Source organism: Aspergillus lucknowensis (assembly GCF_044049455.1).
Source record: "Aspergillus lucknowensis strain CBS 449.75 chromosome Unknown BJX67scaffold_5, whole genome shotgun sequence".
In the NCBI taxonomy this organism is placed as follows: Eukaryota; Fungi; Ascomycota; class Eurotiomycetes; order Eurotiales; family Aspergillaceae; genus Aspergillus; species Aspergillus lucknowensis.
This window is the reverse complement of record NW_027263549.1, coordinates 97671-118317: the sequence shown is the minus strand read 5'-3', so window position 1 is coordinate 118317 and position 20647 is coordinate 97671. Positions and strand designations below refer to the sequence as shown.

At 53.5% G+C, this 20647-nt stretch overlaps 9 protein-coding genes and 1 non-coding gene across 10 annotated transcripts; 5 read left to right on the top strand and 5 right to left on the bottom strand.

Moving 5' to 3' along the window:
- Window positions 1-5: 5 nt before the first annotated feature.
- Window positions 6-1730, top strand: BJX67DRAFT_242535 (uncharacterized protein). Its single transcript, XM_071026119.1, has 2 exons — window positions 6-390; window positions 458-1730. Exons 1-2 carry the CDS (start codon window positions 278-280, stop codon window positions 1467-1469), a joined length of 1125 nt encoding a protein of 374 aa, XP_070889553.1. The 5' UTR covers window positions 6-277; the 3' UTR covers window positions 1470-1730.
- On the bottom strand, window positions 1510-3169 carry BJX67DRAFT_377927 (major facilitator superfamily-domain-containing protein; the record flags this gene model as incomplete). Its single annotated transcript, XM_071032237.1, has 3 exons — window positions 1510-2065; window positions 2127-2956; window positions 3005-3169. The coding sequence occupies 3 exons, from the start codon at window positions 3167-3169 to the stop codon at window positions 1510-1512; spliced, it is 1551 nt and encodes a 516-aa protein (XP_070889552.1).
- Window positions 3170-3466: 297 nt separating this feature from the next.
- Window positions 3467-4374, bottom strand: BJX67DRAFT_344126 (serine protease). The gene has a single exon (XM_071028219.1). The coding sequence runs from the start codon at window positions 4330-4332 to the stop codon at window positions 3586-3588; it is 747 nt and encodes a 248-aa protein (XP_070889551.1). The 5' UTR covers window positions 4333-4374; the 3' UTR covers window positions 3467-3585.
- Window positions 4375-5421: 1047 nt separating this feature from the next.
- BJX67DRAFT_377925 (uncharacterized protein) lies at window positions 5422-6952 on the bottom strand (the record flags this gene model as incomplete). The annotated part of the gene is made up of 7 exons (XM_071032236.1): window positions 5422-5544; window positions 5631-5847; window positions 5898-5993; window positions 6042-6418; window positions 6477-6634; window positions 6691-6710; window positions 6768-6952. 7 exons carry the CDS (start codon window positions 6950-6952, stop codon window positions 5422-5424), a joined length of 1176 nt encoding a protein of 391 aa, XP_070889550.1.
- Window positions 6953-9077: 2125 nt separating this feature from the next.
- On the bottom strand, window positions 9078-9452 carry BJX67DRAFT_377924 (uncharacterized protein; the record flags this gene model as incomplete). The annotated part of the gene is made up of 1 exon (XM_071032235.1): window positions 9078-9452. One exon carries the CDS (start codon window positions 9450-9452, stop codon window positions 9078-9080), a length of 375 nt encoding a protein of 124 aa, XP_070889549.1.
- Window positions 9453-11321: 1869 nt separating this feature from the next.
- Window positions 11322-13766, top strand: BJX67DRAFT_377923 (bifunctional terpene synthase/polyprenyl synthetase family protein; the record flags this gene model as incomplete). The annotated part of the gene is made up of 10 exons (XM_071032234.1): window positions 11322-11427; window positions 11492-11526; window positions 11590-11852; window positions 11914-12428; window positions 12480-12532; window positions 12580-12734; window positions 12790-12950; window positions 13007-13108; window positions 13155-13215; window positions 13265-13766. 10 exons carry the CDS (start codon window positions 11322-11324, stop codon window positions 13764-13766), a joined length of 1953 nt encoding a protein of 650 aa, XP_070889548.1.
- Window positions 13767-14010: 244 nt separating this feature from the next.
- BJX67DRAFT_344114 (uncharacterized protein) lies at window positions 14011-14881 on the bottom strand. Its single transcript, XM_071028218.1, is given in 4 exon segments — window positions 14011-14103; window positions 14165-14173; window positions 14189-14265; window positions 14329-14881. The coding sequence occupies 1 exon segment, from the start codon at window positions 14720-14722 to the stop codon at window positions 14468-14470; it is 255 nt and encodes an 84-aa protein (XP_070889547.1). The 5' UTR covers window positions 14723-14881; the 3' UTR covers window positions 14011-14103; window positions 14165-14173; window positions 14189-14265; window positions 14329-14467.
- On the top strand, window positions 14192-14286 carry BJX67DRAFT_t28. Its single transcript has one exon. It is a non-coding gene; the product is annotated as a tRNA-Val (tRNA).
- Window positions 14882-17668: 2787 nt separating the features above from the next.
- BJX67DRAFT_377922 (haloacid dehalogenase, type II) lies at window positions 17669-18443 on the top strand (the record flags this gene model as incomplete). The annotated part of the gene is made up of 2 exons (XM_071032233.1): window positions 17669-17831; window positions 17896-18443. The coding sequence occupies 2 exons, from the start codon at window positions 17669-17671 to the stop codon at window positions 18441-18443; spliced, it is 711 nt and encodes a 236-aa protein (XP_070889546.1).
- A 279-nt stretch (window positions 18444-18722) lies between these two features.
- BJX67DRAFT_242476 (purple acid phosphatase family protein) lies at window positions 18723-20605 on the top strand. Its single transcript, XM_071026118.1, has 2 exons — window positions 18723-19133; window positions 19184-20605. Exons 1-2 carry the CDS (start codon window positions 19001-19003, stop codon window positions 20548-20550), a joined length of 1500 nt encoding a protein of 499 aa, XP_070889545.1. The 5' UTR covers window positions 18723-19000; the 3' UTR covers window positions 20551-20605.
- The last annotated feature ends 42 nt before the right edge of the window (window positions 20606-20647 follow it).

The following is a 20647-nucleotide window of genomic DNA, read 5'->3' as shown; positions in this document are numbered from 1 at the left end:
TACTGGAAATAGGATATTTGGTATACAGTTCGCCAGTGTCTCTGGAAGTGCCAATATCACGAGAAATTATTATTCCCGCTTCGCCACCTCTCACTTTCGCGGAGGCAGCTTGAACGAGTTCAGCTTGAGCGAGTCTGCCTTCTCAGTTCTGTTTCCTCTGCTCGTTCAGAGTCTTGAAACGAGGCTCTCGTATTCAGCCGCACCCCCCTCATCCTGACTGAAAAAGAACCCATCTTCCAAAAATTTCTCTCAGAAAACTCCTGTTGAAAATTCAAAAATGCCCCGCCAGAAACGCACCGCAAACTCCACGCCCGAAGAGCTCTTCGCCGTCTCGAAGCGCACGCGTCGCGGCGCAAAGCACGTCGAGGACGAGCGCGGCCTGTACAAAGTGTACGCCCCCCCTGAAACCTCTGAACCCAAGATCTAGAAATCCCAACAGCTAACAATCAACGGGAAGACTCCAAAAAGAAGGCCTCGCCTTCCGCCTCCTCGACCTCCCCCTCGAACTCCGCCGCATGATCTACCGCTTCGCCTTCGGATACCGCGTCCTCCACATCACCTTCCACCGCGAAGAACACCCGGAGTATTACCGCGTCTACCGCAATTACTGGCGATACGCCGTCTGCAAGTGCGATGTCGCGACGCACCCGACGCTCTCGGAGTTCGCCGTGGGCGAAATCTGGGCTGGAGACGCCGATGTCGAAGACACACAAGGCTGCACCCGGTGGAGACACACCATCCCCGCATGCCACTTCGAGGAATCAAACCACCGCTGGCTGAAAGGTGCGCGTCCGCACGACTGGACGAAGATTGCCCAGATCCCGCGCGAGAAAGTGCACCTTTCGCTGCTCCGCGCGAATCGGCAGGTCTACGCCGAGGCGCGCGACATCCCCTACACACTGAATATCTATGCCTTCGAGGACGCGCGGGCCCTGAAGAGGCTCGTGTCCGTGGAGACGGGCCTTTCGAAAACGCAGCTCGGTCTCATCCGGAACATGGTCATTCGCGTCGAGCCGAAGAGCGAGCGCATGCATGATTGGAATCGCTGGCTTGCCGGCAGCCGGGACGGGCAGCCCGAGAGGCTGGATGCGCTGACCGGGTTGCAGCGCCTGCAGGTCGTCGTGTCTCTCCCGAGGGCGACGCACGATGTGAGGCGGGAGCCGGGGCATTGGACGGATCTGTGGCTTGTGTATGGGCTTTTGGTGCTTGCGAAGCTGGGGGTTCGCGAGGTGAGCGTTGATACGAGTTTGTGTCGGGTGCGTCGGCGGACTTGGCCGACTAGCGAAGACGAGGAGGCGTTTCGTGCTCGGGATGAGGTCGTGCGGCGCGAGGCGGAGGGGTATGCGAGGATGCTGGAGGGGAGGATACGCGGGCCGTGGGATGAAGGGGTTGAGAGGCAGATGCGGGCGATGGAGGCGCAGTATCTGGAGGCATTCAAGGGCGCGTTCTGGATGAACGGGGATCTCTAGACTAGTATCATCCTCCTCCAGCATGATTTATACACTCACATCACGAGCCATCGACTGCGTCTCCTACTGCGCCTCGCTCCTCAACGGTCAGCTCGCTCGCAGCCTTCCCAACCCGAATGAACACGAGTATCACCACCGCAACGCCCGAACAGGCCACCCCAAACCAGAACGCAGCCTTGTAGCTCGCCTCCACCCCCAGATGCCGCGTCTGCGCGACGACCACGTCCGCAAGACCCAGGAAGAAGCTGATCCCGACAAAGACAATCGTGTTGATCAGCGCCCCCGCCGCCCCCTGCCGGTTCTGCGGGAGGCTCGTCGTGATGAAGATGTTGCTCACGCTGTACCCGATGTCGACGCCGACCGTCGCCGCCACCATCGCGGGGAACACGTACGCCCAGTAGTTCGGCGTGTCCGGGATGATGGCGAACAGCAGCATCGAGACGACGTAGCCCGCGCCGGAGATCATCAGCAGTACCTTGCCGGGGAGGAGGTGCAGCGTGAAGCCGCCGACTGTCGCGAGGATGAGGCCTCCCGCGGCCATTGGCGCGAACCAGATTGCTGTCGTGAGCGAGTCCTTCCCGAGGACGTCCTCGATGCTGAACTGTCAGTATACACCAAATACGTACGCATTCCAGAAGAGCAGGTCAGGAGACGCACTAGAAACTCGCGTAGAAGAGGTAAATCCCAAACACGCCGTACGAGAAGGACAGCGCCACAAACAGCGGACTCATATACCGCACCCTGAAGACATCAAACGGCAGCAACGGCGACTCGGCAACCCACCCCTCGACGTAGACCGCGACGCCCAGAAGCGCAATCCCCACGAGAAACGCGACAAGCACGTACGGCGTGCGCCACCCATCCGGCGCATGCGATCCATCGGTGATCGCAAACACGAGGAGAAGCAACGCCGGCACGATCGTGCCACATCCCCACCAGTCCATCCTGTCAATCGACGACGACGACGACGACGACGACGGGAGATGCATCATCGACATGCCGACGATGGAGACCACCAGAACAACGAGGACGATCGCGGACCCGATCCAGAAGTACCATCGCCACAGGAGATAGTGGGCCGAGAGCCCGCCGACACAGATACCGGAGTAGAACCCGACGGGGGAGAAGGCGCCGTAGAGGCTGAAGACGAGGTTCTTGCGTGGACCGGGCCGGTATATCGAGCCGATGAGCATGATGCCTGCGGGCAGGAACGCCGACGGTCCGAGGCCCTGTAGGGCGCGACAGACGATGAGCATCTTGTAGTTTGTGCTCCAGCCCGCGACGAACGACCACAGGGCAAACCAGGCGAGGCCGACGTTGAAGACGAGGCGGGCGCCGTAGATGTCGGCGATGCGGGCGGCGGGGAGCAGGAAGGCGCCGGTGATGAGGGAGAAGACGCTTGCAGGCCATGTCTGGTACTCTGGGGGGATGCTCAGCGAGGTCGAGAGGTGTGGGAGGATTGTGTTGAATCCGCTGACGAAGTACTCCTGCTGCGGTTAGCTATAGCTACGTAGGCGATGAGGACAGTGACATACGGTGAGGAACTCGGAGCAGAGGATCGAGAGGCAGAAGCTGAGCTCGACCCAGCGGTTCGCAAAGAGCGCCGGACGCTCGCGTCCAAGCCGCTCGATGGTGTCTTTGTCGAGGAGGTGAGGCCCGACAGCGCCGTCGTGGCTGGCCTCGCGCTTCTCTCCATGCATGTCGCAGTAAACTCGCGAGACGACAAGCTTCAAGCCAAGCGGGTTTGCTCCCCTTATCTCGAGCACCGTGGCATCGAATTTTCGGGGCCTTGCGCAGCACGGGCCCAACTGTATATATCTCCAAAATTCGGGCCTCTCCACCGACCCAGACTAGAGCAGCCAGCCCTAAGCCCCTCTAAGCCGGAAGAAGCAGCCAAGCCACATTGCATTTCGTCATGCCCGACAGGGGGAGGTGCTGCGGGGTTCAGTTGATTCAGCGGTGCTTGATGGTTACTTTTGCGAGCGAAAGAGTGAAAGAACTGAGTGAGTGCATCTTCATGTATATAGATCTATAGATAACTACGCGTATATACACATTCGAGTCTTGTCGCCTCGTCCTCATATTCATCTAGTCTCATGTGCAAATGGATCCGAGTCTAAAGACCAGTAATGGACTCGATAAAGTCACGGAATTTCGCCGGGCTCGAGTAGACACCGGGGTATCCCGCACGCGCACAGCCATTCCCCCACGAGGTGATGCCGATGAGGACGCCGTCGGCAACGAGGGGACCGCCAGAGTCGCCCTGGCAGGCGTCCTTGCCGCCCGCGTCCACGCCCGCGCACAGCATGGTGTCGGTGATCGAGCCGAAGTCGGAGTAGTCGCTGGCGCACTCCTCGTGGTCGACGATGGGGACCTCGACATACTGCAGGACGTCGGAGATGTTGCCGCCCTCCTCGAGGGCGCCCCATCCCGTCGCGACCGCGACGGTCCCTGCCTCGGGCAGGTCAGAGGTCGAGGGGAGGTCGACCGCGGCGATGCCGTCGCCGAAGGTGAGGGGCTCGGCGAGCGTGAGGATGGTGATGTCGTTGTTGACGGTGGTCTCGTCGTAGTCGGGGTGGACGTCGACGGCGGAGACCTGGACGACGGTGCCGCCGGAGGAGGAGGACGAGGAGCCCGCGCGGATGCTGAAGCTGCTGGCCTCCGCGCCGTACGCGCAGTGGCCGGCAGTCACGACGTACTGCTCGCTGATGATGCTGCCGCCGCAGATGAGCGAGCCGTCGGAGAGGAGAGCGATCTGGTAGGGGTAGTCCTCGATGGAGGCATCGTCGCCGCCGACGATGGCCTCATCGGCCAGGGCGGGCACGGCGGAGAGGAGAGAGGCAAGGGCAATGGCGTACTTCATCTTGGTGTGGATGGTTGCATGATGAACTGACGACGGGAGGCCTCAAGTCTTTATAGCATCGCAAACCCCCTTATCGGGGTTACAATGAGATCAACGCCTCCTCCCCTGGCCAGTGGCCAACAGACGATCACCAGCTTCGTACCCCATGCAGATCACTCAGGAGAAGCCATCCACTGCAGATCATGCGAATGTGCCGCGATCCTTCGGGCCACATTCCCAATCAGGCAACGATCTTGAGGTCCCCGAGGTCCTCTGCTGGGTAACGGCCATGATAATTGGCAGCCCAGGAGCGTCCCCCAGACGGTTCAGGGCAGTTCCATCTCGGAGTCCTCCGTTCCTCTGGCAGCGGAGGGGAGAATCGAGGATTGTGATGCAGATGATGAATCCAACAGAACTCTCGGATGAATCCGTCATTGGCAGATATTCATAGAACAGCGGAGATAGTGCTTTGATCTTCCTGTCGCCCTGCCACGGTCTCCCTGGCTTTACCCCCTCTACTTCAAACAGGGTCCGCGATAAGAGGCCGGATGTTCCGGTTCATTCATGCCCTGCCCCTCCGCGCAGTTACATTGTCTTCCTCCTCACTGCCACGTCACACACAAATCAGATAAGCCTGCCCCTCCTTGTCCGCCCAGGCTTGTCTGCAGATCCCTCTGCCAAGGATGCTCGTCTTGTCGTCGCCTTGATCATGGGGCTGGGGTTGGCTTGGATGGCCTTTACGATGTTACATCTGCTGCCCGTTGGCCCCCCAAAGTCTGCGACCTCCAACTCCGGTTGGCACTGATCTGCGCTGCATGATACGCACAGCCGATTGCGTGACGACCGAGGTCGACACGGTCGGAGAGTTGGCCATCTTCCCAGTGTCGTCAGCGCTTATGATCGGACAAGATGCCCTGGCTGTGTTGGCGGAGCGTTGGTTATCTGTGGTCGCACACGGTCGGATAAATATCGAGAGTGAGACATCTCAAACGCCTCTGACGCATTGCGTGATCTATCTGCGGCGCTATGTTACATGCAGGTGAAACGCAATGTCTACTCCGGAGTACGTGCGTCTCCTCGAGCCGCCACTTCTCCATCGCAGCTCTCATCTCAGACATCTGCACATGCCTCGGCGCCGGCTTTCGAGCCACCGGTACGGCGTAGCGAAAGGAGCGACAGGATGTCCAGTCCGCCGTGATGTATAGAGGTCAAGAAAATGTATGCCAGGAGGCTCTCGTCGAAACGACTGAGGGCGTGCGGTTTTCATATTTAGCCATATCGGCTCTGCAAGCTGCAGGAGCCGGTCGGGCGACTCTCACCTGAGGCTTTGCTCCTCCGTTCATCCCGTGCAGAGCCAGCTCGATATCATATTCTGGACGATCACGGTGCGGCCGGCGCGTTGACTTGGGAGAGTCATCGCTCGACGTGTGTCGGTCGCTTACCGAGTCGCCGACGAGGGAGGGCAGGTGGAATCGGAGGAACTGGCGGAGGAAGGGGAGTGTTCCGCAGATGATGATGAAGTTGGCTTCGATTATGCTGTCAAAGTCAGATACGAAACACGTATGGAAAAGCTTGGGGGGACAGACACAAAGATGAAGACGACCACAATCTTGTACGGCTGATCAACATCCCCGATCAGAGGGTCGACGGTGGCTACACGGACAATACTGACGCAGATAGTCCTGCTCCTGTTAGCAGATCCCCCCCCAGATAACTCCTTCAGCACGCACAAACAGCCGACCCCGAACAAGAACGTCATGCCCATCTTCTGGCGGAAGCTTAGGTGCAGCTCGTGGACAAGCGGGATGGGGATGAGGATGAGAATCAGATCGCTCAGTGTATTCGCGATTGCCATACCAGGGAAGAAGTATGGGCGATTCATACACGTTCCGGGGACGTTGGTGCACCAGACATTTTCAAGCGAGCGACACCCGAGAATCAGAGCAACCACAAAGCCAACGGTGTAGGCTGCGATCGTGCTCGCCGTGAGTCCGATGGTAAACCGGCGCGAGGGCGTTCTCGTGAACAGCGTGAGATACAGAAACAGCAGTGCGAATTTGGAAAAGGCCAGCGCGTTCCAGTATATCGTCCAGAAGGCAAGATTCGCCTGTCGACGTTAGAGGCGAAAGATGTCACCAAAAGATGTCACCAGGAAGGCTGCAAACCTTTCGAAAGCTCGCAAGCATCGGCTCCGTCATGTCCCAGACGTGGATGCCGAGCCAGGAGTGTGCGTAGGCGTCTAACGTGAAGTCAGTTAACAGGTAGAGCAGATCAGTGCCATGCACGAGCTGATAATCAGCGCCTGGCTTGCAACACTGAAGACCTTGACCCGGGCGTTAGTATGGAGAGCTCGTGCAGGCGAAGGCAAAGGCCAATTACCCATGCGATAATTATGCATGCTATCCAGGTGTTAGCAGCGCATGTTACCATGGACGAGAGACTGACCGTCATCCCACCAGAACTTCCGTAACAGTCGAGCCTTCGTGTAGACCCTCATTACCAGGCAGGTCGTGCTCATCAGCAAACCAACTGCAATCAGCGTGAAGTTCGCCGTGCGCAGAAGCGGATTCGAGTAGTCGGGCATCTCGGACGCCCTCAAAGCAAGAGTCGCCGCACTCTCGCCTATCCGCGTTAACTCCATCTTGAAATCGAAGGCAAAAACCCGGACGATTAATCTATGCGATGGAGCTGACGTAGACTGCGGCATCAAGGTTATAAATGAATCCCCGGCGTTGCTATCCCAAATCGGCATATCGGGGTCTTGACATAGATCTGGCCATAGATTTGGCCAGATCTGTAAACCAGCGCATCATCGAGTCGGCCGATGCTCGCCGAACTGTGGGACAGCCGTTTTGGCTCGGGCGGTGCCGTGGACGGGAGCCGTCAACGGGTCTTTCATCATGGAGCGGTCACTGGTTGTTTGACTGTCGACCCAAGGGTGAAGGACTACGGCCAACGAAGACCAACGAGACAAGCATGTCTACGACTCATATCTTGTCCTGCGACCCAGACTACTGGTACCGGGTTCTGGTCCGTGCAGAGGAAGATGTGAGGAGCGACCCACGGACCTGGGTCTCCTGCCTTCCAATCACGTCGTGATATAAATAATCGTTCACAAGCTGCAAGGTGCGTCTCCAGCGTGCCTTCCGCGGTTCTACAGGAGGAGTACTTGGCAGGAGCTGCCCACGGGGCCAAGATGGAAGGTACGACGGCAAACGTCGTCCATGACGACTCGTCCTGGGCACTTGATAACCATGTGCGTGGCCACTGCGGCGAGGTGGGAGCGATCATACCGACTGACGTCGATGGACTTTTCGATGCCTGGGTCTATGGTTTGGCGCGTTCGAGCCACCCGTCCATTAGGGCTTTGTCCAACCATCCCACGGACGGCCCTAGTGGTTCAAACCAATCCTCTTGTCGGCTCAATCATGAAGGGGACAGATATTAGCCCTAAGCCTTGTCTTTACGAAAGTTTAAAAGAGTAGACACAGTAGACAGTAGAGCCGTTTGATCCGTGTCAAGGTAGAAGCTCCTTATCATGGTATATATGTTCCTGTACAGACTTGATTTGCTAGAATCAACGGGGCTCTCCCTATTTAGATGAGGCCACTTTAATGAGCATGGCTGCGATGCCACCTTTCTTGAATATCATTTTTCATCTCGTGGGCAATCCGGCCGATTTGCAGATTCTGCCGCCGACCGGCAACATCACGCGGAGGATTCCGACGGAAAGGTTGAGGTTGAGGAGATTGAGCAAGTGCAGGAGATTCGCGGATCTATTATGCTGCTTGTGGCGCTCAGTCATAGTGCAGCGTGGAAGGCGAAGAAGGGAGAGAGGGAGCTTGCTCTGGATAGTATTCATAGGTAGAGTGGCGTGCCTCTTCGTGGTGTGAATTCGGCGTCATCGCCAATACCCTAAAAGGCTGGAACGGCCAAAGTATCCTGTCCCAGAAACCCAACGCAGACGTGCTTACATCTAACAGTTGAATGATTCCCATAGGACGACTCCAGTCAGCGCTCTTATCGTCGGTGTTGCCAATCATAGCTATGATGAATGAGCTGTACAAGGCTGATTGAAAAACGATGGCTGAAGAGGTAGGTAGGGTTAACGGTCCCCTGATTTCTGATAGACAACATGGATATCTGACAACGTTGCCAAATCGTACTACAACAGGAGTCATCTGGGCAAATCAGATAGAGCGGAACGGAATTGTAAATTCGAGGGCTTGGATCCCTTGTCCTCAGAAACCCAAGCACGATACTCGGCTTCGGTAAAGTGCTGCCCTGAGAACCCTGCATATCCATCCCCACCAACCTTCTTTCTAGCAATTTGCTGCGCGTCCTGCGCCTTCCAAGACTGTACCTGGACGGAAACATCCTCCAACTTATCTTTCACTTCATCATCCTTCTGTTCGGGTACCGCAACGCCATACTTTGATCTCCATCCATCCAATGGGCTAGACATGTCAAGTTGAACGTAATGAACGGTACAGGAATATCATCGGAGGAGTCTTGCGACTCATCAAGAGTGAATTCCGTAGCGAGCGGAATCTTAGTTTTATTTGGATCCCACTTGACGAGCTGGATTGTGTGAGTGCATTTGGTGCGCTTCTCGGGCCCCAACGTATTTCGGGCGCGCACGAGGTACACAACGTAAAGCTTGATTTTGAGACCTTGCCGGATGAGTCCCGGACGGTCAGTATTGATCACCCTTCGACGCGACTGAATCGGGTTTGCAATGGCCGCAAGGCTGAACAACGACAGCATCAAGCATCTTGCGGGCCGTCTTGGTACGGCCAGATCTTGTCCATCCACATCTTCTCGTCCTCGCTCTCTGCTAGCGACAGGAAGCTTGATATCTGTATGGCATTCGTGCGCTGTAGAATTTCGTAGTCTTCGGAGTCGGCGACCCCGTCGATTGGCAAGATTCCAGCTTCCTGGAATTGCTCCATCAGCTGTTCAACGTACTCGCGATTTTCCAGCTCCTCGTGGTGCAAGTCTGTTTCCTCCACCGGGAAAGAGATCGGACAGTCGATTTGTGTGTCTAAATCAGGCCAATGATCCACGACTTCCAGAAGCGATGCGTGGAGGCCACAGACTTCCCTCGATGAGCGCAAGATATTCGCTCGGGTTCTCGACATCGGTGTTACTTTGGTAATAATTTATGCGTGGTTGAGCGTATCGATCGCCCCAGTATTTCTCATTTCCCCTCAGCTCCTCGCGTAATGGGAGATATCGCGCCGTTAAAAAAGAATTAGAGTCAACCAGTGGTCAAAATATTGGCAAAGAAAGGCTCACAAGGATCTCGAGACAACTGTAATTCGGAACGGCAGTCCGACCAAAACACTGGATCTATAACAGGGCCAATGCAGAACTCGTGGAGGTTGTTTTTATCCAATGAAATTTGATCCTGCGAATATTCTGATGGCAGGTCCTGCTTGCGATATAGGCATCCGTGCGCGGGAAATGGAACAGATGCTAGTTTCGCCTCCATCTCAACAACCTGCCTTACGAAGTTGTGTTTGCTTAAGGAAGGAAGCCGGTACCACGATTTGGCAAGCGGAACACCTTTTGCTTTTTCCATGATAATGTACTCGCACCCTACGGAATTGAATGGGTTGCAGCTCCAATCAAGAACCCGCGGAGCTGGTGTACCTATAATACGACGTACCTGTCATAGGTTAGATTGCGGACAAGTGGGCTAGGGCCTATCTAGGCCCGTAACATCGCGGAAGATGCTCCCATTTAGTGACGTTCACGATCTCTGCTTTCAGCATAAGAAATGCATCTCCTACCGGATCTCCGGATGCTCACCAAACGCCACCAACCCCCAATATATATCACTACCTTCTGCCATCGCGACCGTATCCGCTGCGTTGAGGGACGGGTGATTCTAGAAGGATCTATTTCTTTTGCCCTTTTACCAGCGCTTAAGGAAGGCCAGAAATCTATCCTTGACTTAAAAGGCCCGAAGAACTAACAGTAGTCACATGTTCTCTGCACAATACCTTGCTTTACCCATTGTAATGGACGCAAATAATCATTGGATTGCAGTTAGTGTGTCAGTGCCTGGTCATTCAAGTGCTGAGGGTGCTACGGCCTATATTCTGGGTTTGGTGTGGTTCTAATGTAAGGCGGAACTCTACCAGCCTATTAAGCAGCTTATCAATGGAGCTATAGGTTGTTCGACCACAATACAAAGGGGCTCTTTCGGTTCTAGAAGCGTTGCAGGTATAATTATTCCATGTGGTAATACATCGGAAGCCGGGCACAGATCTGGGTTACAGCCGCTGTAAATTAAGCTTGACACAACAAAATTTTGTTACAAGGTTTGACTACAGCCTTACAACCTAGTGGCGCTCAATATTTCAGGTAAGCGGAGCGGCGATGACATTGAAACGGCAGGATTGATGTGCCCTGACTTCAACAATATGGATGGTGAATATATTGAGCTGAAAACGGTATAGTTCTTAGGTTTGTAAAGGTTGCTAGTACAGGACCCTTATCAATGATGATGTGAATGGTATTTGGATTCAACCTTATTCCCGGTTGACTTCCGAACTTGTAGCCAAGTACACGTCATTCAAGTTGATTGTTGGGAAAATCGGTAACCCAAAATGCACCACAATTTTCAACGTTGGTGAACCACCCGGGTTATTTAAAATGATACATCCACTTCTCACGCAATTGTCCTACAATTGTATGGGGACAGAACAAGCAAGTCTACAGCAAAAAGCCCGCTGCCCGCTCACAACCCGTAAAACCAACTCAATTTAGCCCGAAGCCAGGAACTCGTCATTTCAGACAATATGGGCACCATGGGATCTGAAAAGTGTCCTCTGCCATACACACGCTCTGACCCCTTTCCAATGGATGCAGAAATTAAGTGCAAATATATCTCCTGTTTTCAGCCACGGGTCAGCAAACATGTGGCCGTTTCCCACGACGCCTGCATAGAGTGTCATGTCGATCTGTTTGGTAAGGACAAGATTGGGAAAGTGGTTGGAGGCATGAATGCGCATACAGCAGATTTTACAGCCCTGTGTGCTCCAGAGGCTCTCCCAGAGAGGATTGCTCTATGTTCCTATTTCATCGAGTATGCGTTTGTGCATGATGGTGAGTGCAATGGTGTTGATTTCGTATTGCAGCAGATTGGCTTACCATGTTTTCCATTTTTTAGACGTATCTGTGGATGCTGTGCAAGGGGCCAAAACTGTAAGTAGGCGTCACGGCCTTGATATTGAGATGATACTCGGCTTACACTATTCCTCTGGAAAGTGCCTCGAAGGGAACAAAATTCTATCGAAGGCTTTACGACCAGAAAGATATGAAGACTTTCAAGCAGCCACGGATGATGGGTTGAAGAGAAAGCAAGCTAGAGCAAAGATCTGGTCAGCCCTGAGGGAGATTGACCAGGACTACCTTGGTCGCTGCCAGAGCACTTTCAAGCAGTGGTATGAGACGGGTCAGCAAATGAGGGACCAAACATTCGAGAATTTGGAGACTTATTTGGCTGTTCGGGCTCTTGACTGTGGCGCCAAGTATGATTTACCCATGTCAAGTTTTGTTTATAGTTCTGCAGCTAACTCACATACTACAAAGCTGGGTTGTTCGCATGATGGGATGGGCCAGCGGGGTTGAACTCACACAGGAGGAAGAAATCGAAACCGGGCCAGTGACCTATCTGGCCTTTGTGGTTCTAGCGGTTACCAATGACATTTGGTCATGGGAGAAGGAAAAAAGAGTAACGCGGTATTCTGGGGACTCTCTTCCACTAATCAATGCGGTCCAGATGGTCATCGAGATGCAGCAAGTCGATGAGGAAACGGCAAAACACAGAGTGCTCGATATTATTCGCCGGAATGAGCAGCAGTACTGCTTCGTGCGTGACGAACACTTGAAAAGACCCAATATTTCGCATTCCGTGAGGAAGTGGTTCCAAATTCTGGAGTTGTCCATGGCAGGCAATGCGCTGTGGAGCATTCATGTTCCTCGATACCACCTTGATGTCCGAAATCCCTACATCTCCCCTTCTGTGGTTCCCTCTGTCTTTAAAGGATTGCAAATAATGCAATCAGAATCTAACGGTGGAAAGGCGGAGAAGACACGGACGCAAAGTATGGAGACTGTATCCGATATCTCTCCCTATTAGAGGCTGACAAAGACAGAGACAAATGAAACGAAAAATCCACAGGCGGTCCTGGAAAGACTGGATGATTCGGTAAGCATCATAAAAAAAGACCCTAGAGCCTATCCTGACTGGTGTAGGTCCTTTGGAGGCCGTACGAATATATCACGTCTCTGCCATCCAAAAATATTCGACAGCACCTGATAGACGCTCTACAGACTTGGTTTAATGTACCAAGGAGCTCTTTGGCGGCAATTTCTGGTGTAGCGTCCCTACTTCATGAGGCCTCCCTGATGTGAGTGCTTGTTCTCCTTTACTACAGGATTCTCTTAATCTCCTCTTACATCAAGGTTGGATGATATTCAAGACGGCAGTCCTCTCCGCCGTGGCCAGCCAGCAGTCCATGAAATGTTTGGCGTGGGGCAGACCATCAATTCTGCGTGCTACTGCATTAACAATGCGTTACGTCTGGTCCAAGAAATTTCACCTAGCGCAGCCCTAATATTCTCAGGTCAGTTTTCATTCTTCTCTGAAAAGTTTTCATAATAGGGTACTGAACTCCAGCAGAGCAATTGGAGCATCTGTATATAGGGCAAGCCCACGATATCTCTTGGGCTGGTCAAAGGGCCATCCCTACGGAGGAGGGGTATTTTGAAATGGTTGATGGCAGTGCGTGTTCCCAGGTACCTCTCTTGCACTACTAACATGACGCAAGAAACCGGAGCGCTCTTTGTTCTTCTATTCCGCTTGATGCAGAGTGAAGCCTCAGAAAACAGGTGAGATACCCACTCTTACAGAGGAGATTTATTATCTCACAAAAGTCAGGAACCTGGACATGTGCCACTTCATGAATAAGCTCGGACGGTGTTTTCAAATCCGGGACGACTACCAGAACCTTGTATCCCAAGAATATACGTCGCAACGCGGGTTTTGCCAGGATCTCGATGAAGGGAAACCCTCGTTTCCAATCATCCGCGCGTGTAATGAACAGCAAGATAGCACGGCGCTCACTGAATGGTTCAAAATGCGGCGCAATGGGGATGAGGCTTCGGTGGAGGTCAAGAGATACATTCTCAGCCAAATACGACGCAGTGGGAGCTTCGAGTATACGAAAGAGCTACTTTCGCATCTCCTCTATGATCTAGAGGATATGGTACAGGACATGGAGTCTGTGACCGGACAGAAAAATTGGATACTGCGAAATATACTGGTACAGATGCGGGTGAAAGAAGTGAGGGCCGTGCAGAAGAAAGAGACTACCATTGGAGAAGTTATGCGTGTTTGGGGCCAATATCAGGAGACAGCTTGGACGTCAAGCCTTAGTTGAGCACTGGTCACACTGTGAGATGGAAATACAAAGCTGCACAGGACCAAGGTTCCAAATTATTGCAAATTCTTCTTTACTTGTTTTACCATTTCCTGTTCCCTAGGCCGTGTGGGCCTGATCCACTATGAGTCAACCCGAGTTAGGGCTTGCGGGTGAGTCCGAATTGTGGGCTTAGCAAATCCTAATCCGCCGAGGAGCAATAAAAGGGGGAACCCGCCCCCCCATCGCACCTGCCCCCTGGTGATTTTCTTCCACTTTCTGTTTCCGTCGACATCCATTTTTCCCTCCACATTCATTTTCCCTCCACATTAGTTTTCCTTACTATCCGCAACGAGGTTCGCTAAATCATAATGATAACTTTCTAGATTTTGCTGCGAAACCAATACTAAAGCTTTGCGAATCAAAAACCAGGTCAATCAAAAAAAGCCAAGGTGGTGTAATGGTAGCACGCGTGAGTCACACCCGTTACTGGGTGCCTTTGCGAAGGGGCGCGACCCAGGTTCGAATCCTGGCCTTGGCCAGTTTTTTCCAATTTTGACAATTAAACTGATCGAAAGGATAGCATTGTTCTGCAAATAATGTTTCAAATTGCTTGCCCCAACTAGTTTATGACCTGCATTAGTAGCCTTTCCATGACTACATAGGTAGGTATTTGTCATGGGTTAAAGCTATATAAGGTGCGATCCGGCCAGATCAGGCCATTAGGGCCTGATCATAGTGACCTTTTGGTCCAGTAGGAGGTAGTCAGCCTGGACGGCTACCCTTGACAGATGCATTGTTACTCTAACTACCAAATCTCGCAGTCCTCTGTCCTGTGATAGAGTTGACTTATAGATCTCTACTATCACACTAGGAAAGGAACTTGCATTAAGTTGTAGCAGCAGCTCTTGTTCGACTTTTCTTTTATAAAGACCTTTAAGACCTTTAATAAACATACAATCTACAAGAGCGTACATTGAAATGTAAAATAATAGGGGATTGTAACTATAAGAGGCGAAGTAATTCTTGCTAACTTTAGGAGAACTTTGCTCCTTTACTCTTGAAGTCTAACACCGCTTATGTTATAAGAGCGGGTTGGGCACTGAACAGCTGGTGTAAAATGGTGCAAAGAGCAGCTGTTGCGGCGTTCCATCGGTCATCATCGTGCCGGAAGAAGAAAGAGCAGATAGTATCACCAGAGCCAGAGCGGCGAGGCACTACAGCCCTCATCTGCCGCGCGAGATACAAAGCCAGGTGGGACTTTCCACAGCCAGGATCCCCAGATACCCATAGAAAATTCGACTGAGAGCCTTCTCTCCAGCTTCGATACCGCGGGTGGAGTAAAAGACACTCGCAGGTGCCTTCTAGTGGATCGCTAAGTCTTCTAGGGAGGTCGTCATCGTAGCCTTGGATATACAAAGACTGAAGGATTTCTACCTCACGAGTATCAAGAGCTAATATTCGCCCGCTCAGTTCAGTCCCATGTCGGTTACAGCAGGCGATGCTGATAACTTACGCACCTTGGATTGCGCTTATTTCCTGCATTCTACTCACCCATCTTCGAATTTCTCCGACAACAGCATGGTACTGGTCACATTTGGAGTCTGGGAATTTGGCATATCCTGAAGCAATTAGTATAGGCTATGGTTCACGAAGGCTGTCATATTGATTACTTGATGATTGGCATGAATGCTACAATTCGGGTATCCGGGCAAAATCGCGGATCGCCTGGGGACGACCTTTCCTAGCATTAGTCCGCATTAAACTCGGGGACAGCGTAGGGAGCAAACTTCTCCAAATCCAAGCATCGGCAGTTCTTCATAGAAGCAGGTGATAAGGATCTCCTGGCCGTCATTCCTCCTCGATCTCAGGATATTGTGGAACCTGTCCTGGATGCTCGCCAGCATTTCGGATCCCCGTTCAAGAACACGGATGAGGTCTCGAGCGGGACGAGTGATGATATTCGCAATGCTTGTCCCAAGCCGTGCCCAGGACGCAAGATCGGCTACCAAATGGGGAGTCCCCAGGAACATAATAGCTAAGACGCTATTTCCAACCTCGTTGATGTGTCGTTCTGCACTGGTCTGGGCTAGACAAACAGCGTCCTGGGTGACCAAGCCGCCGAGACTATGCGTAATAACTACAATTCTGCGGCCCTCCTTGTCTTTGTTATTTATATCCTACCTCAAATTCTGGGTTGTATTTGTGGGAAGGTACCGTTTCCGTTTCACTCCTCAGCTGTGCTAATGACCCCAGCAGATTGTTGGCGTGATTATCAATCCCAAGTTGCGAAACTGGGTGCCAGAACCTGACAACATCGTCATCGTAACCGAACTTGAAGACGCGGGCGGGGACATTCGTGGTGCCAATATTAGATGGCCAGTAGAGTCCAGTACTTTTATGGTGCCAAGTATTGCCAGAAGATCCAGTAAGGCCGTGGACGAAGACAATGCTGTCCAAAAATAAATTCAGCAGGAGAAAATGCGATTTCTCCGAGAACCATACTCAACGGCGGATCCAGAATTATCCCCTGGCTCATGCAACAATCTGAATCCATATTGGGGTTGAGCATTGTTTGGAGCCTTGTTTCTTGGACCAGCTGGTGAGCATGGCCTCGAGGAGCGATGAAAAAGGTGCCGTAACTGCTCGCACATTTTCATGGAATCGAAGATAGCCAGCAGCTTGAGAAAGCTGCTCTTTAAAGTTCGAGTCAGTGCGAGCGGAGCGGATGGAATCTGAGGAAGAGCAAAGAGATCCAGGCGACATTCTTGTCCTTGTCTTCAGCTGCGGGGTCAGAGAAGATGAATACTCATAATCAGAGAGGCTTGAGCATCCAAACCTGGGAGACGCGGTGACATTTCCATGTGCTGTTCATAGGTCTTCCTTCTGAATCGGACAAAGACACTAATCGTGCTAGAGATCTGAATACACACTCTACACAACGGGTTTATTGAAATACCTTACTGTCGTCGTGCTCTAACAGTACATCCTATAAGCCTGGAGACAAGAGAACCGGGACTCTTTACCTAATGCAGAGTTACACCTTCTGTATTTACAATACTTGTTGTGGTCTCCATTCAGAAGAGTTATTCCTGTCCAATACTCAGCTCTTTGCCTTTATTAAGGTTGATTTAGTATCTTACTAGACTCACGCGACCTGCTGTCTTCCAGAACCAGGTCAGAAACAGACTTCTGGAATCTTACAGCAACAGAGTCATAAACTTAGTATTCACTTTAGCGAGATATTGGGATTCACTCTCTTCGAGAGCTGCTAGGGCTGGTGTTCTCTGAGACAGTTTCGTTCCGTAGTTCTGCGCGGCCTTTTTTCAGGCTCAGGGGTATATGCCACAGGGGAATCTCTATGATAGACCAAGTTGGTCACCCAGAGGCTTGCTAGATCAGCCCAGGTGAGGGACACCGTAGAGGAGAGAAGTATCCCCTGACCGCCACGCCCAGCAAGCCCTTCTGCCGTCAGATTAACCTTTGCGCCATGCAGTGCGTCATGTGTGGTTTTGCATGGTTCTGCGATAGAGTAGGTCCCGTCCCCCCTCGAGCACAGTGGTCCGATTAGCGCCTGCTAACTCATCCCAGAGATGCCGTGACGGTGCCAAAAGTTGGCGGTCCAGATGCCATCTGATACAAATATAGTGGAGGAGCACTAGTGAGTGACAGCAAGGCCACTTTCCTGTAGTCCCCGCTGTACTCCCCGAATCGGGCTCCGTTGATTTCGGGAGGTACGAGATGAGTACACCAAATCCGTGTCGCAAATCGGAGGAAAAAGAAGTATCCAGTGTATCAATCTCACATGCTGTCAGAGTGACACAGCGTGTGTCAGCATCCCCGCATTCCCCTCACCCCATCGTCAACTATCTCAACTTCTCACGGACAACTTTCGCGATCATCTCACGACAGTCTGGATGACAATGGCAAGCAATATCGTCCTCGCATTCGACTTATACGGCACCCTGCTCTCCACCGAGTCCATCGCCCGGCAGCTCGGCGAGCACTTCCCCGCAAAGGCCCAGTCCATCTCCAGCCTCTGGCGCCGGTACCAGCTCGAGTACACCTGGCGGCTGAACAGCATGGGTACGGAGGCAGCTGGCTATGAACATCTACTCCGGAGTAACTAGCGGTGAGTTAACGCAGCCAGATGTCTACGAGCCGTTCTCAACGGTGACCCGCAACGCCCTGGTCCACGCGCTCGCCGAGCACGACGAGACCCTTCCTGACGACGACATCACCGCCCTGATGAACGCATACGACAGCCTCTCGACCTTTCCAGACGTCAAGCCCACCTTGAACGAACTAGACGCAATCCCGACCGTCCGCGCCGTGGTCTTCTCCAACGGCACGCAGAGCATGGTCTCGAACTCCGTGCGAAGCTCGCCTGATCTCGCGCCCCATGCGACCGTCTTCGCGGACATTGTCTCCGTAGACGGCGTGAAGCAATTCAAGCCCGCTCCAGCCGTGTACCTGCATCTCGCGGAGAGAGTGGGAAAGGCTGCGCAGCTGGAGGATGTCTGGCTTGTGAGCGGGAATCCCTTTGACGTCGTTGGGGCTCGGAGTGTCGGGTTGAATGCGATCTGGGTCGATCGGGCTGGTCAGGGATGGATTGATGCTGCGGTTCCGGGGGAGCGACCGACTGTCGTGGTGAGGAGTCTTGAAGAGATATTGGATGTTGTGAAGGAGAGGGTTTGATAGGGAGCAATGGCTTGCTGCCACATTTAACGGGGCTCAATATCAGTAGATTCTTGGAGAAAAGAACATCCATTCAGTCTGTGCGTTCATCATTCTCATCGTTTCTAGAAATTTTGATGGATGGCATCCAGAGGGCTTGGAGACCTCTGGGTCGTATCAAGTTCCAGAAAGATATTGGCCCACCTGGGCAGGATACAATTATTCCCGTGCTCAACATCAGCGGATCGGAACAGCGGTTGCTTTCGGAGAAAGAGGAGGATTTTCGACACAACTCAACTCGGCTGGCATCGCAGCAAGACCACTGACAAGCGACAAGCCAGGCATGTGGACGCTAAGCGGCGCTAACCTGGCCAACACGACGATTCCGAGGTTGGAGACGGGGACCCATGCGGATGCTGATCAAAAGGGGGTCGGCGTGCCTGAATATCACGCCGTTGATTGGGCCGTTGCGGTGTTCTTCACATGAAGCGAAGTTACATCGCCAGAGCCATTAAATACGATCGCGTCCGCCGGCTGTCTTCAGGCGCGATTGCGACTGTTGCCAAACGTTTGAAGCCATGAAGATGCTGGCTCTGTTGAAGGCTGCGCCGTTGCTTGCGGCCTGTGTGCTCGCGAAGGCGAATCTGCCGGCGATCCCGGATGACTTGACCACGCCGTTCCAGCAGCGTCTGGCGATTTACGGGCCGAATTGTAAGGCCCTTGGGAGAGTGATGAGTGATGAGTGGGTGCTGACGATTTAGCTGTGTCGATTGGATGGAACACGTACACGCAGTTGAACCAGTCCTGCGTGCAGTATGGCACGTCGAGCGACAGCCTCAGCAAGCGTTCCTGCGCATTGGTCAAGCCGACGACGTATCCGACCTCTCGGACGTACGAGAATGTGGTTGTCCTGACCGATCTGACCCCCGGATTGACGTACTACTACAAGATCGTCTCGACGAACTCGACAGTGGACCACTTCCTGAGCCCGCGCACGCCAGGCGACAAGACGCCCTTCAGCTTCAACGCAGTCATCGACCTGGGCGTCTACGGCGAGGACGGCTTCACCATCGCAGGCGACAAGACCAAGAAGGACACGATCCCCTCGATCAACCCAGCCCTGAACCACACCACGATCGGCCGTCTTGCGAACACAGTCGACGACTACGAGTTCGTCATCCACCCTGGTGACTTCGCCTACGCCGACGACTGGTTCCTCACGCTGGACAACCTCCTCGACGGCGAAAACGCCTACCAGGCCATCCTGGAGAACTTCTACACGCAGCTCGCCCCGATCGCCGGACGGAAACCCTACATGGCAAGCCCGGGGAACCACGAAGCCGCCTGCCAGGAGATCCCCTTCACGACAGGCCTGTGCCCAGACGGCCAGAAGAACTTCACAGACTTCATGCACCGCTTCGGCCAGACCATGCCGACAGCCTTCCCCTCCGTCTCGGCCAACTACACCGCGCAGATCCTCGCGAACCAAGCCCGCAACCTCGCCGCGCCGCCGTTCTGGTACTCCTTCGAGTACGGCCTCGCGCACGTCGTGATGATTAACACAGAGACGGACTTTGACGACGCCCCCAGCGGGCAGGGCGGCTCGGCCGGCCTGAACGGCGGGCCCTTCGGCACGCAGAACCAGCAGCTGCAGTTCCTGGAAGCGGACCTGGCAAGCGTCGACCGCGCCGTCACGCCGTGGGTTATCGTCGCGGGTCACAGGCCCTGGTACACGGCCGGAAAGACGTGCGGACCCTGCCAGGAGGCGTTTGAGCCGCTGTTCTACAAGTACGGCGTGGACCTGGGCGTGTTCGGCCACGTGCATAATGCGCAGCGGTTCTTGCCGGTGTATGACGGCACCCCGGACCCCAAGGGAATGGAGGATCCCAAGGCGCCGATGTACATTGTGTCTGGGGCGGCGGGTAATATCGAGGGTCTTTCGTCGCTTGGGGAGGAGCAGCCGGAGTTTACGGCGTTTGCGGATGATGAGAGTTACTCGTACTCGACGATCCGGGTGCTGGATGAGAATAATCTGCAGGTTGACTTTGTGGACTCGGTGTCGGGTGAGATTCTGGATAGCGCGACGCTGTTCAAGGGGCACACGGAGCGGTTTGTGCGGCAGAGCTAGAGATGGGATGGAGACATCCACCAACCAGAATAAGCATGAGCGTACTCAAGATAGAGGCATCTGCCAAGTTCTTTCTGTCGAACTGTATCCAGTGTAA

Excerpts from the sequence above, each read along its gene's own strand:
- BJX67DRAFT_242535 (XM_071026119.1), top strand. The coding sequence starts at position 278 with ATGCCCCGCCAGAAACGCACCGCAAACTCCACGCCCGAAGAGCTCTTC. Across the intron at positions 391-457 it reads GAGCGCGGCCTGTACAAAGT|ACTCCAAAAAGAAGGCCTCG; the intron begins GTACGCCCCCCC and ends ATCAACGGGAAG.
- BJX67DRAFT_344126 (XM_071028219.1), bottom strand. The coding sequence starts at position 4,332 with ATGAAGTACGCCATTGCCCTTGCCTCTCTCCTCTCCGCCGTGCCCGCC.
- BJX67DRAFT_344114 (XM_071028218.1), bottom strand. The coding sequence starts at position 14,722 with ATGTACGCTCTTGTAGATTGTATGTTTATTAAAGGTCTTAAAGGTCTT.
- BJX67DRAFT_242476 (XM_071026118.1), top strand. The coding sequence starts at position 19,001 with ATGAAGATGCTGGCTCTGTTGAAGGCTGCGCCGTTGCTTGCGGCCTGT. Across the intron at positions 19,134-19,183 it reads GGCGATTTACGGGCCGAATT|CTGTGTCGATTGGATGGAAC; the intron begins GTAAGGCCCTTG and ends CTGACGATTTAG.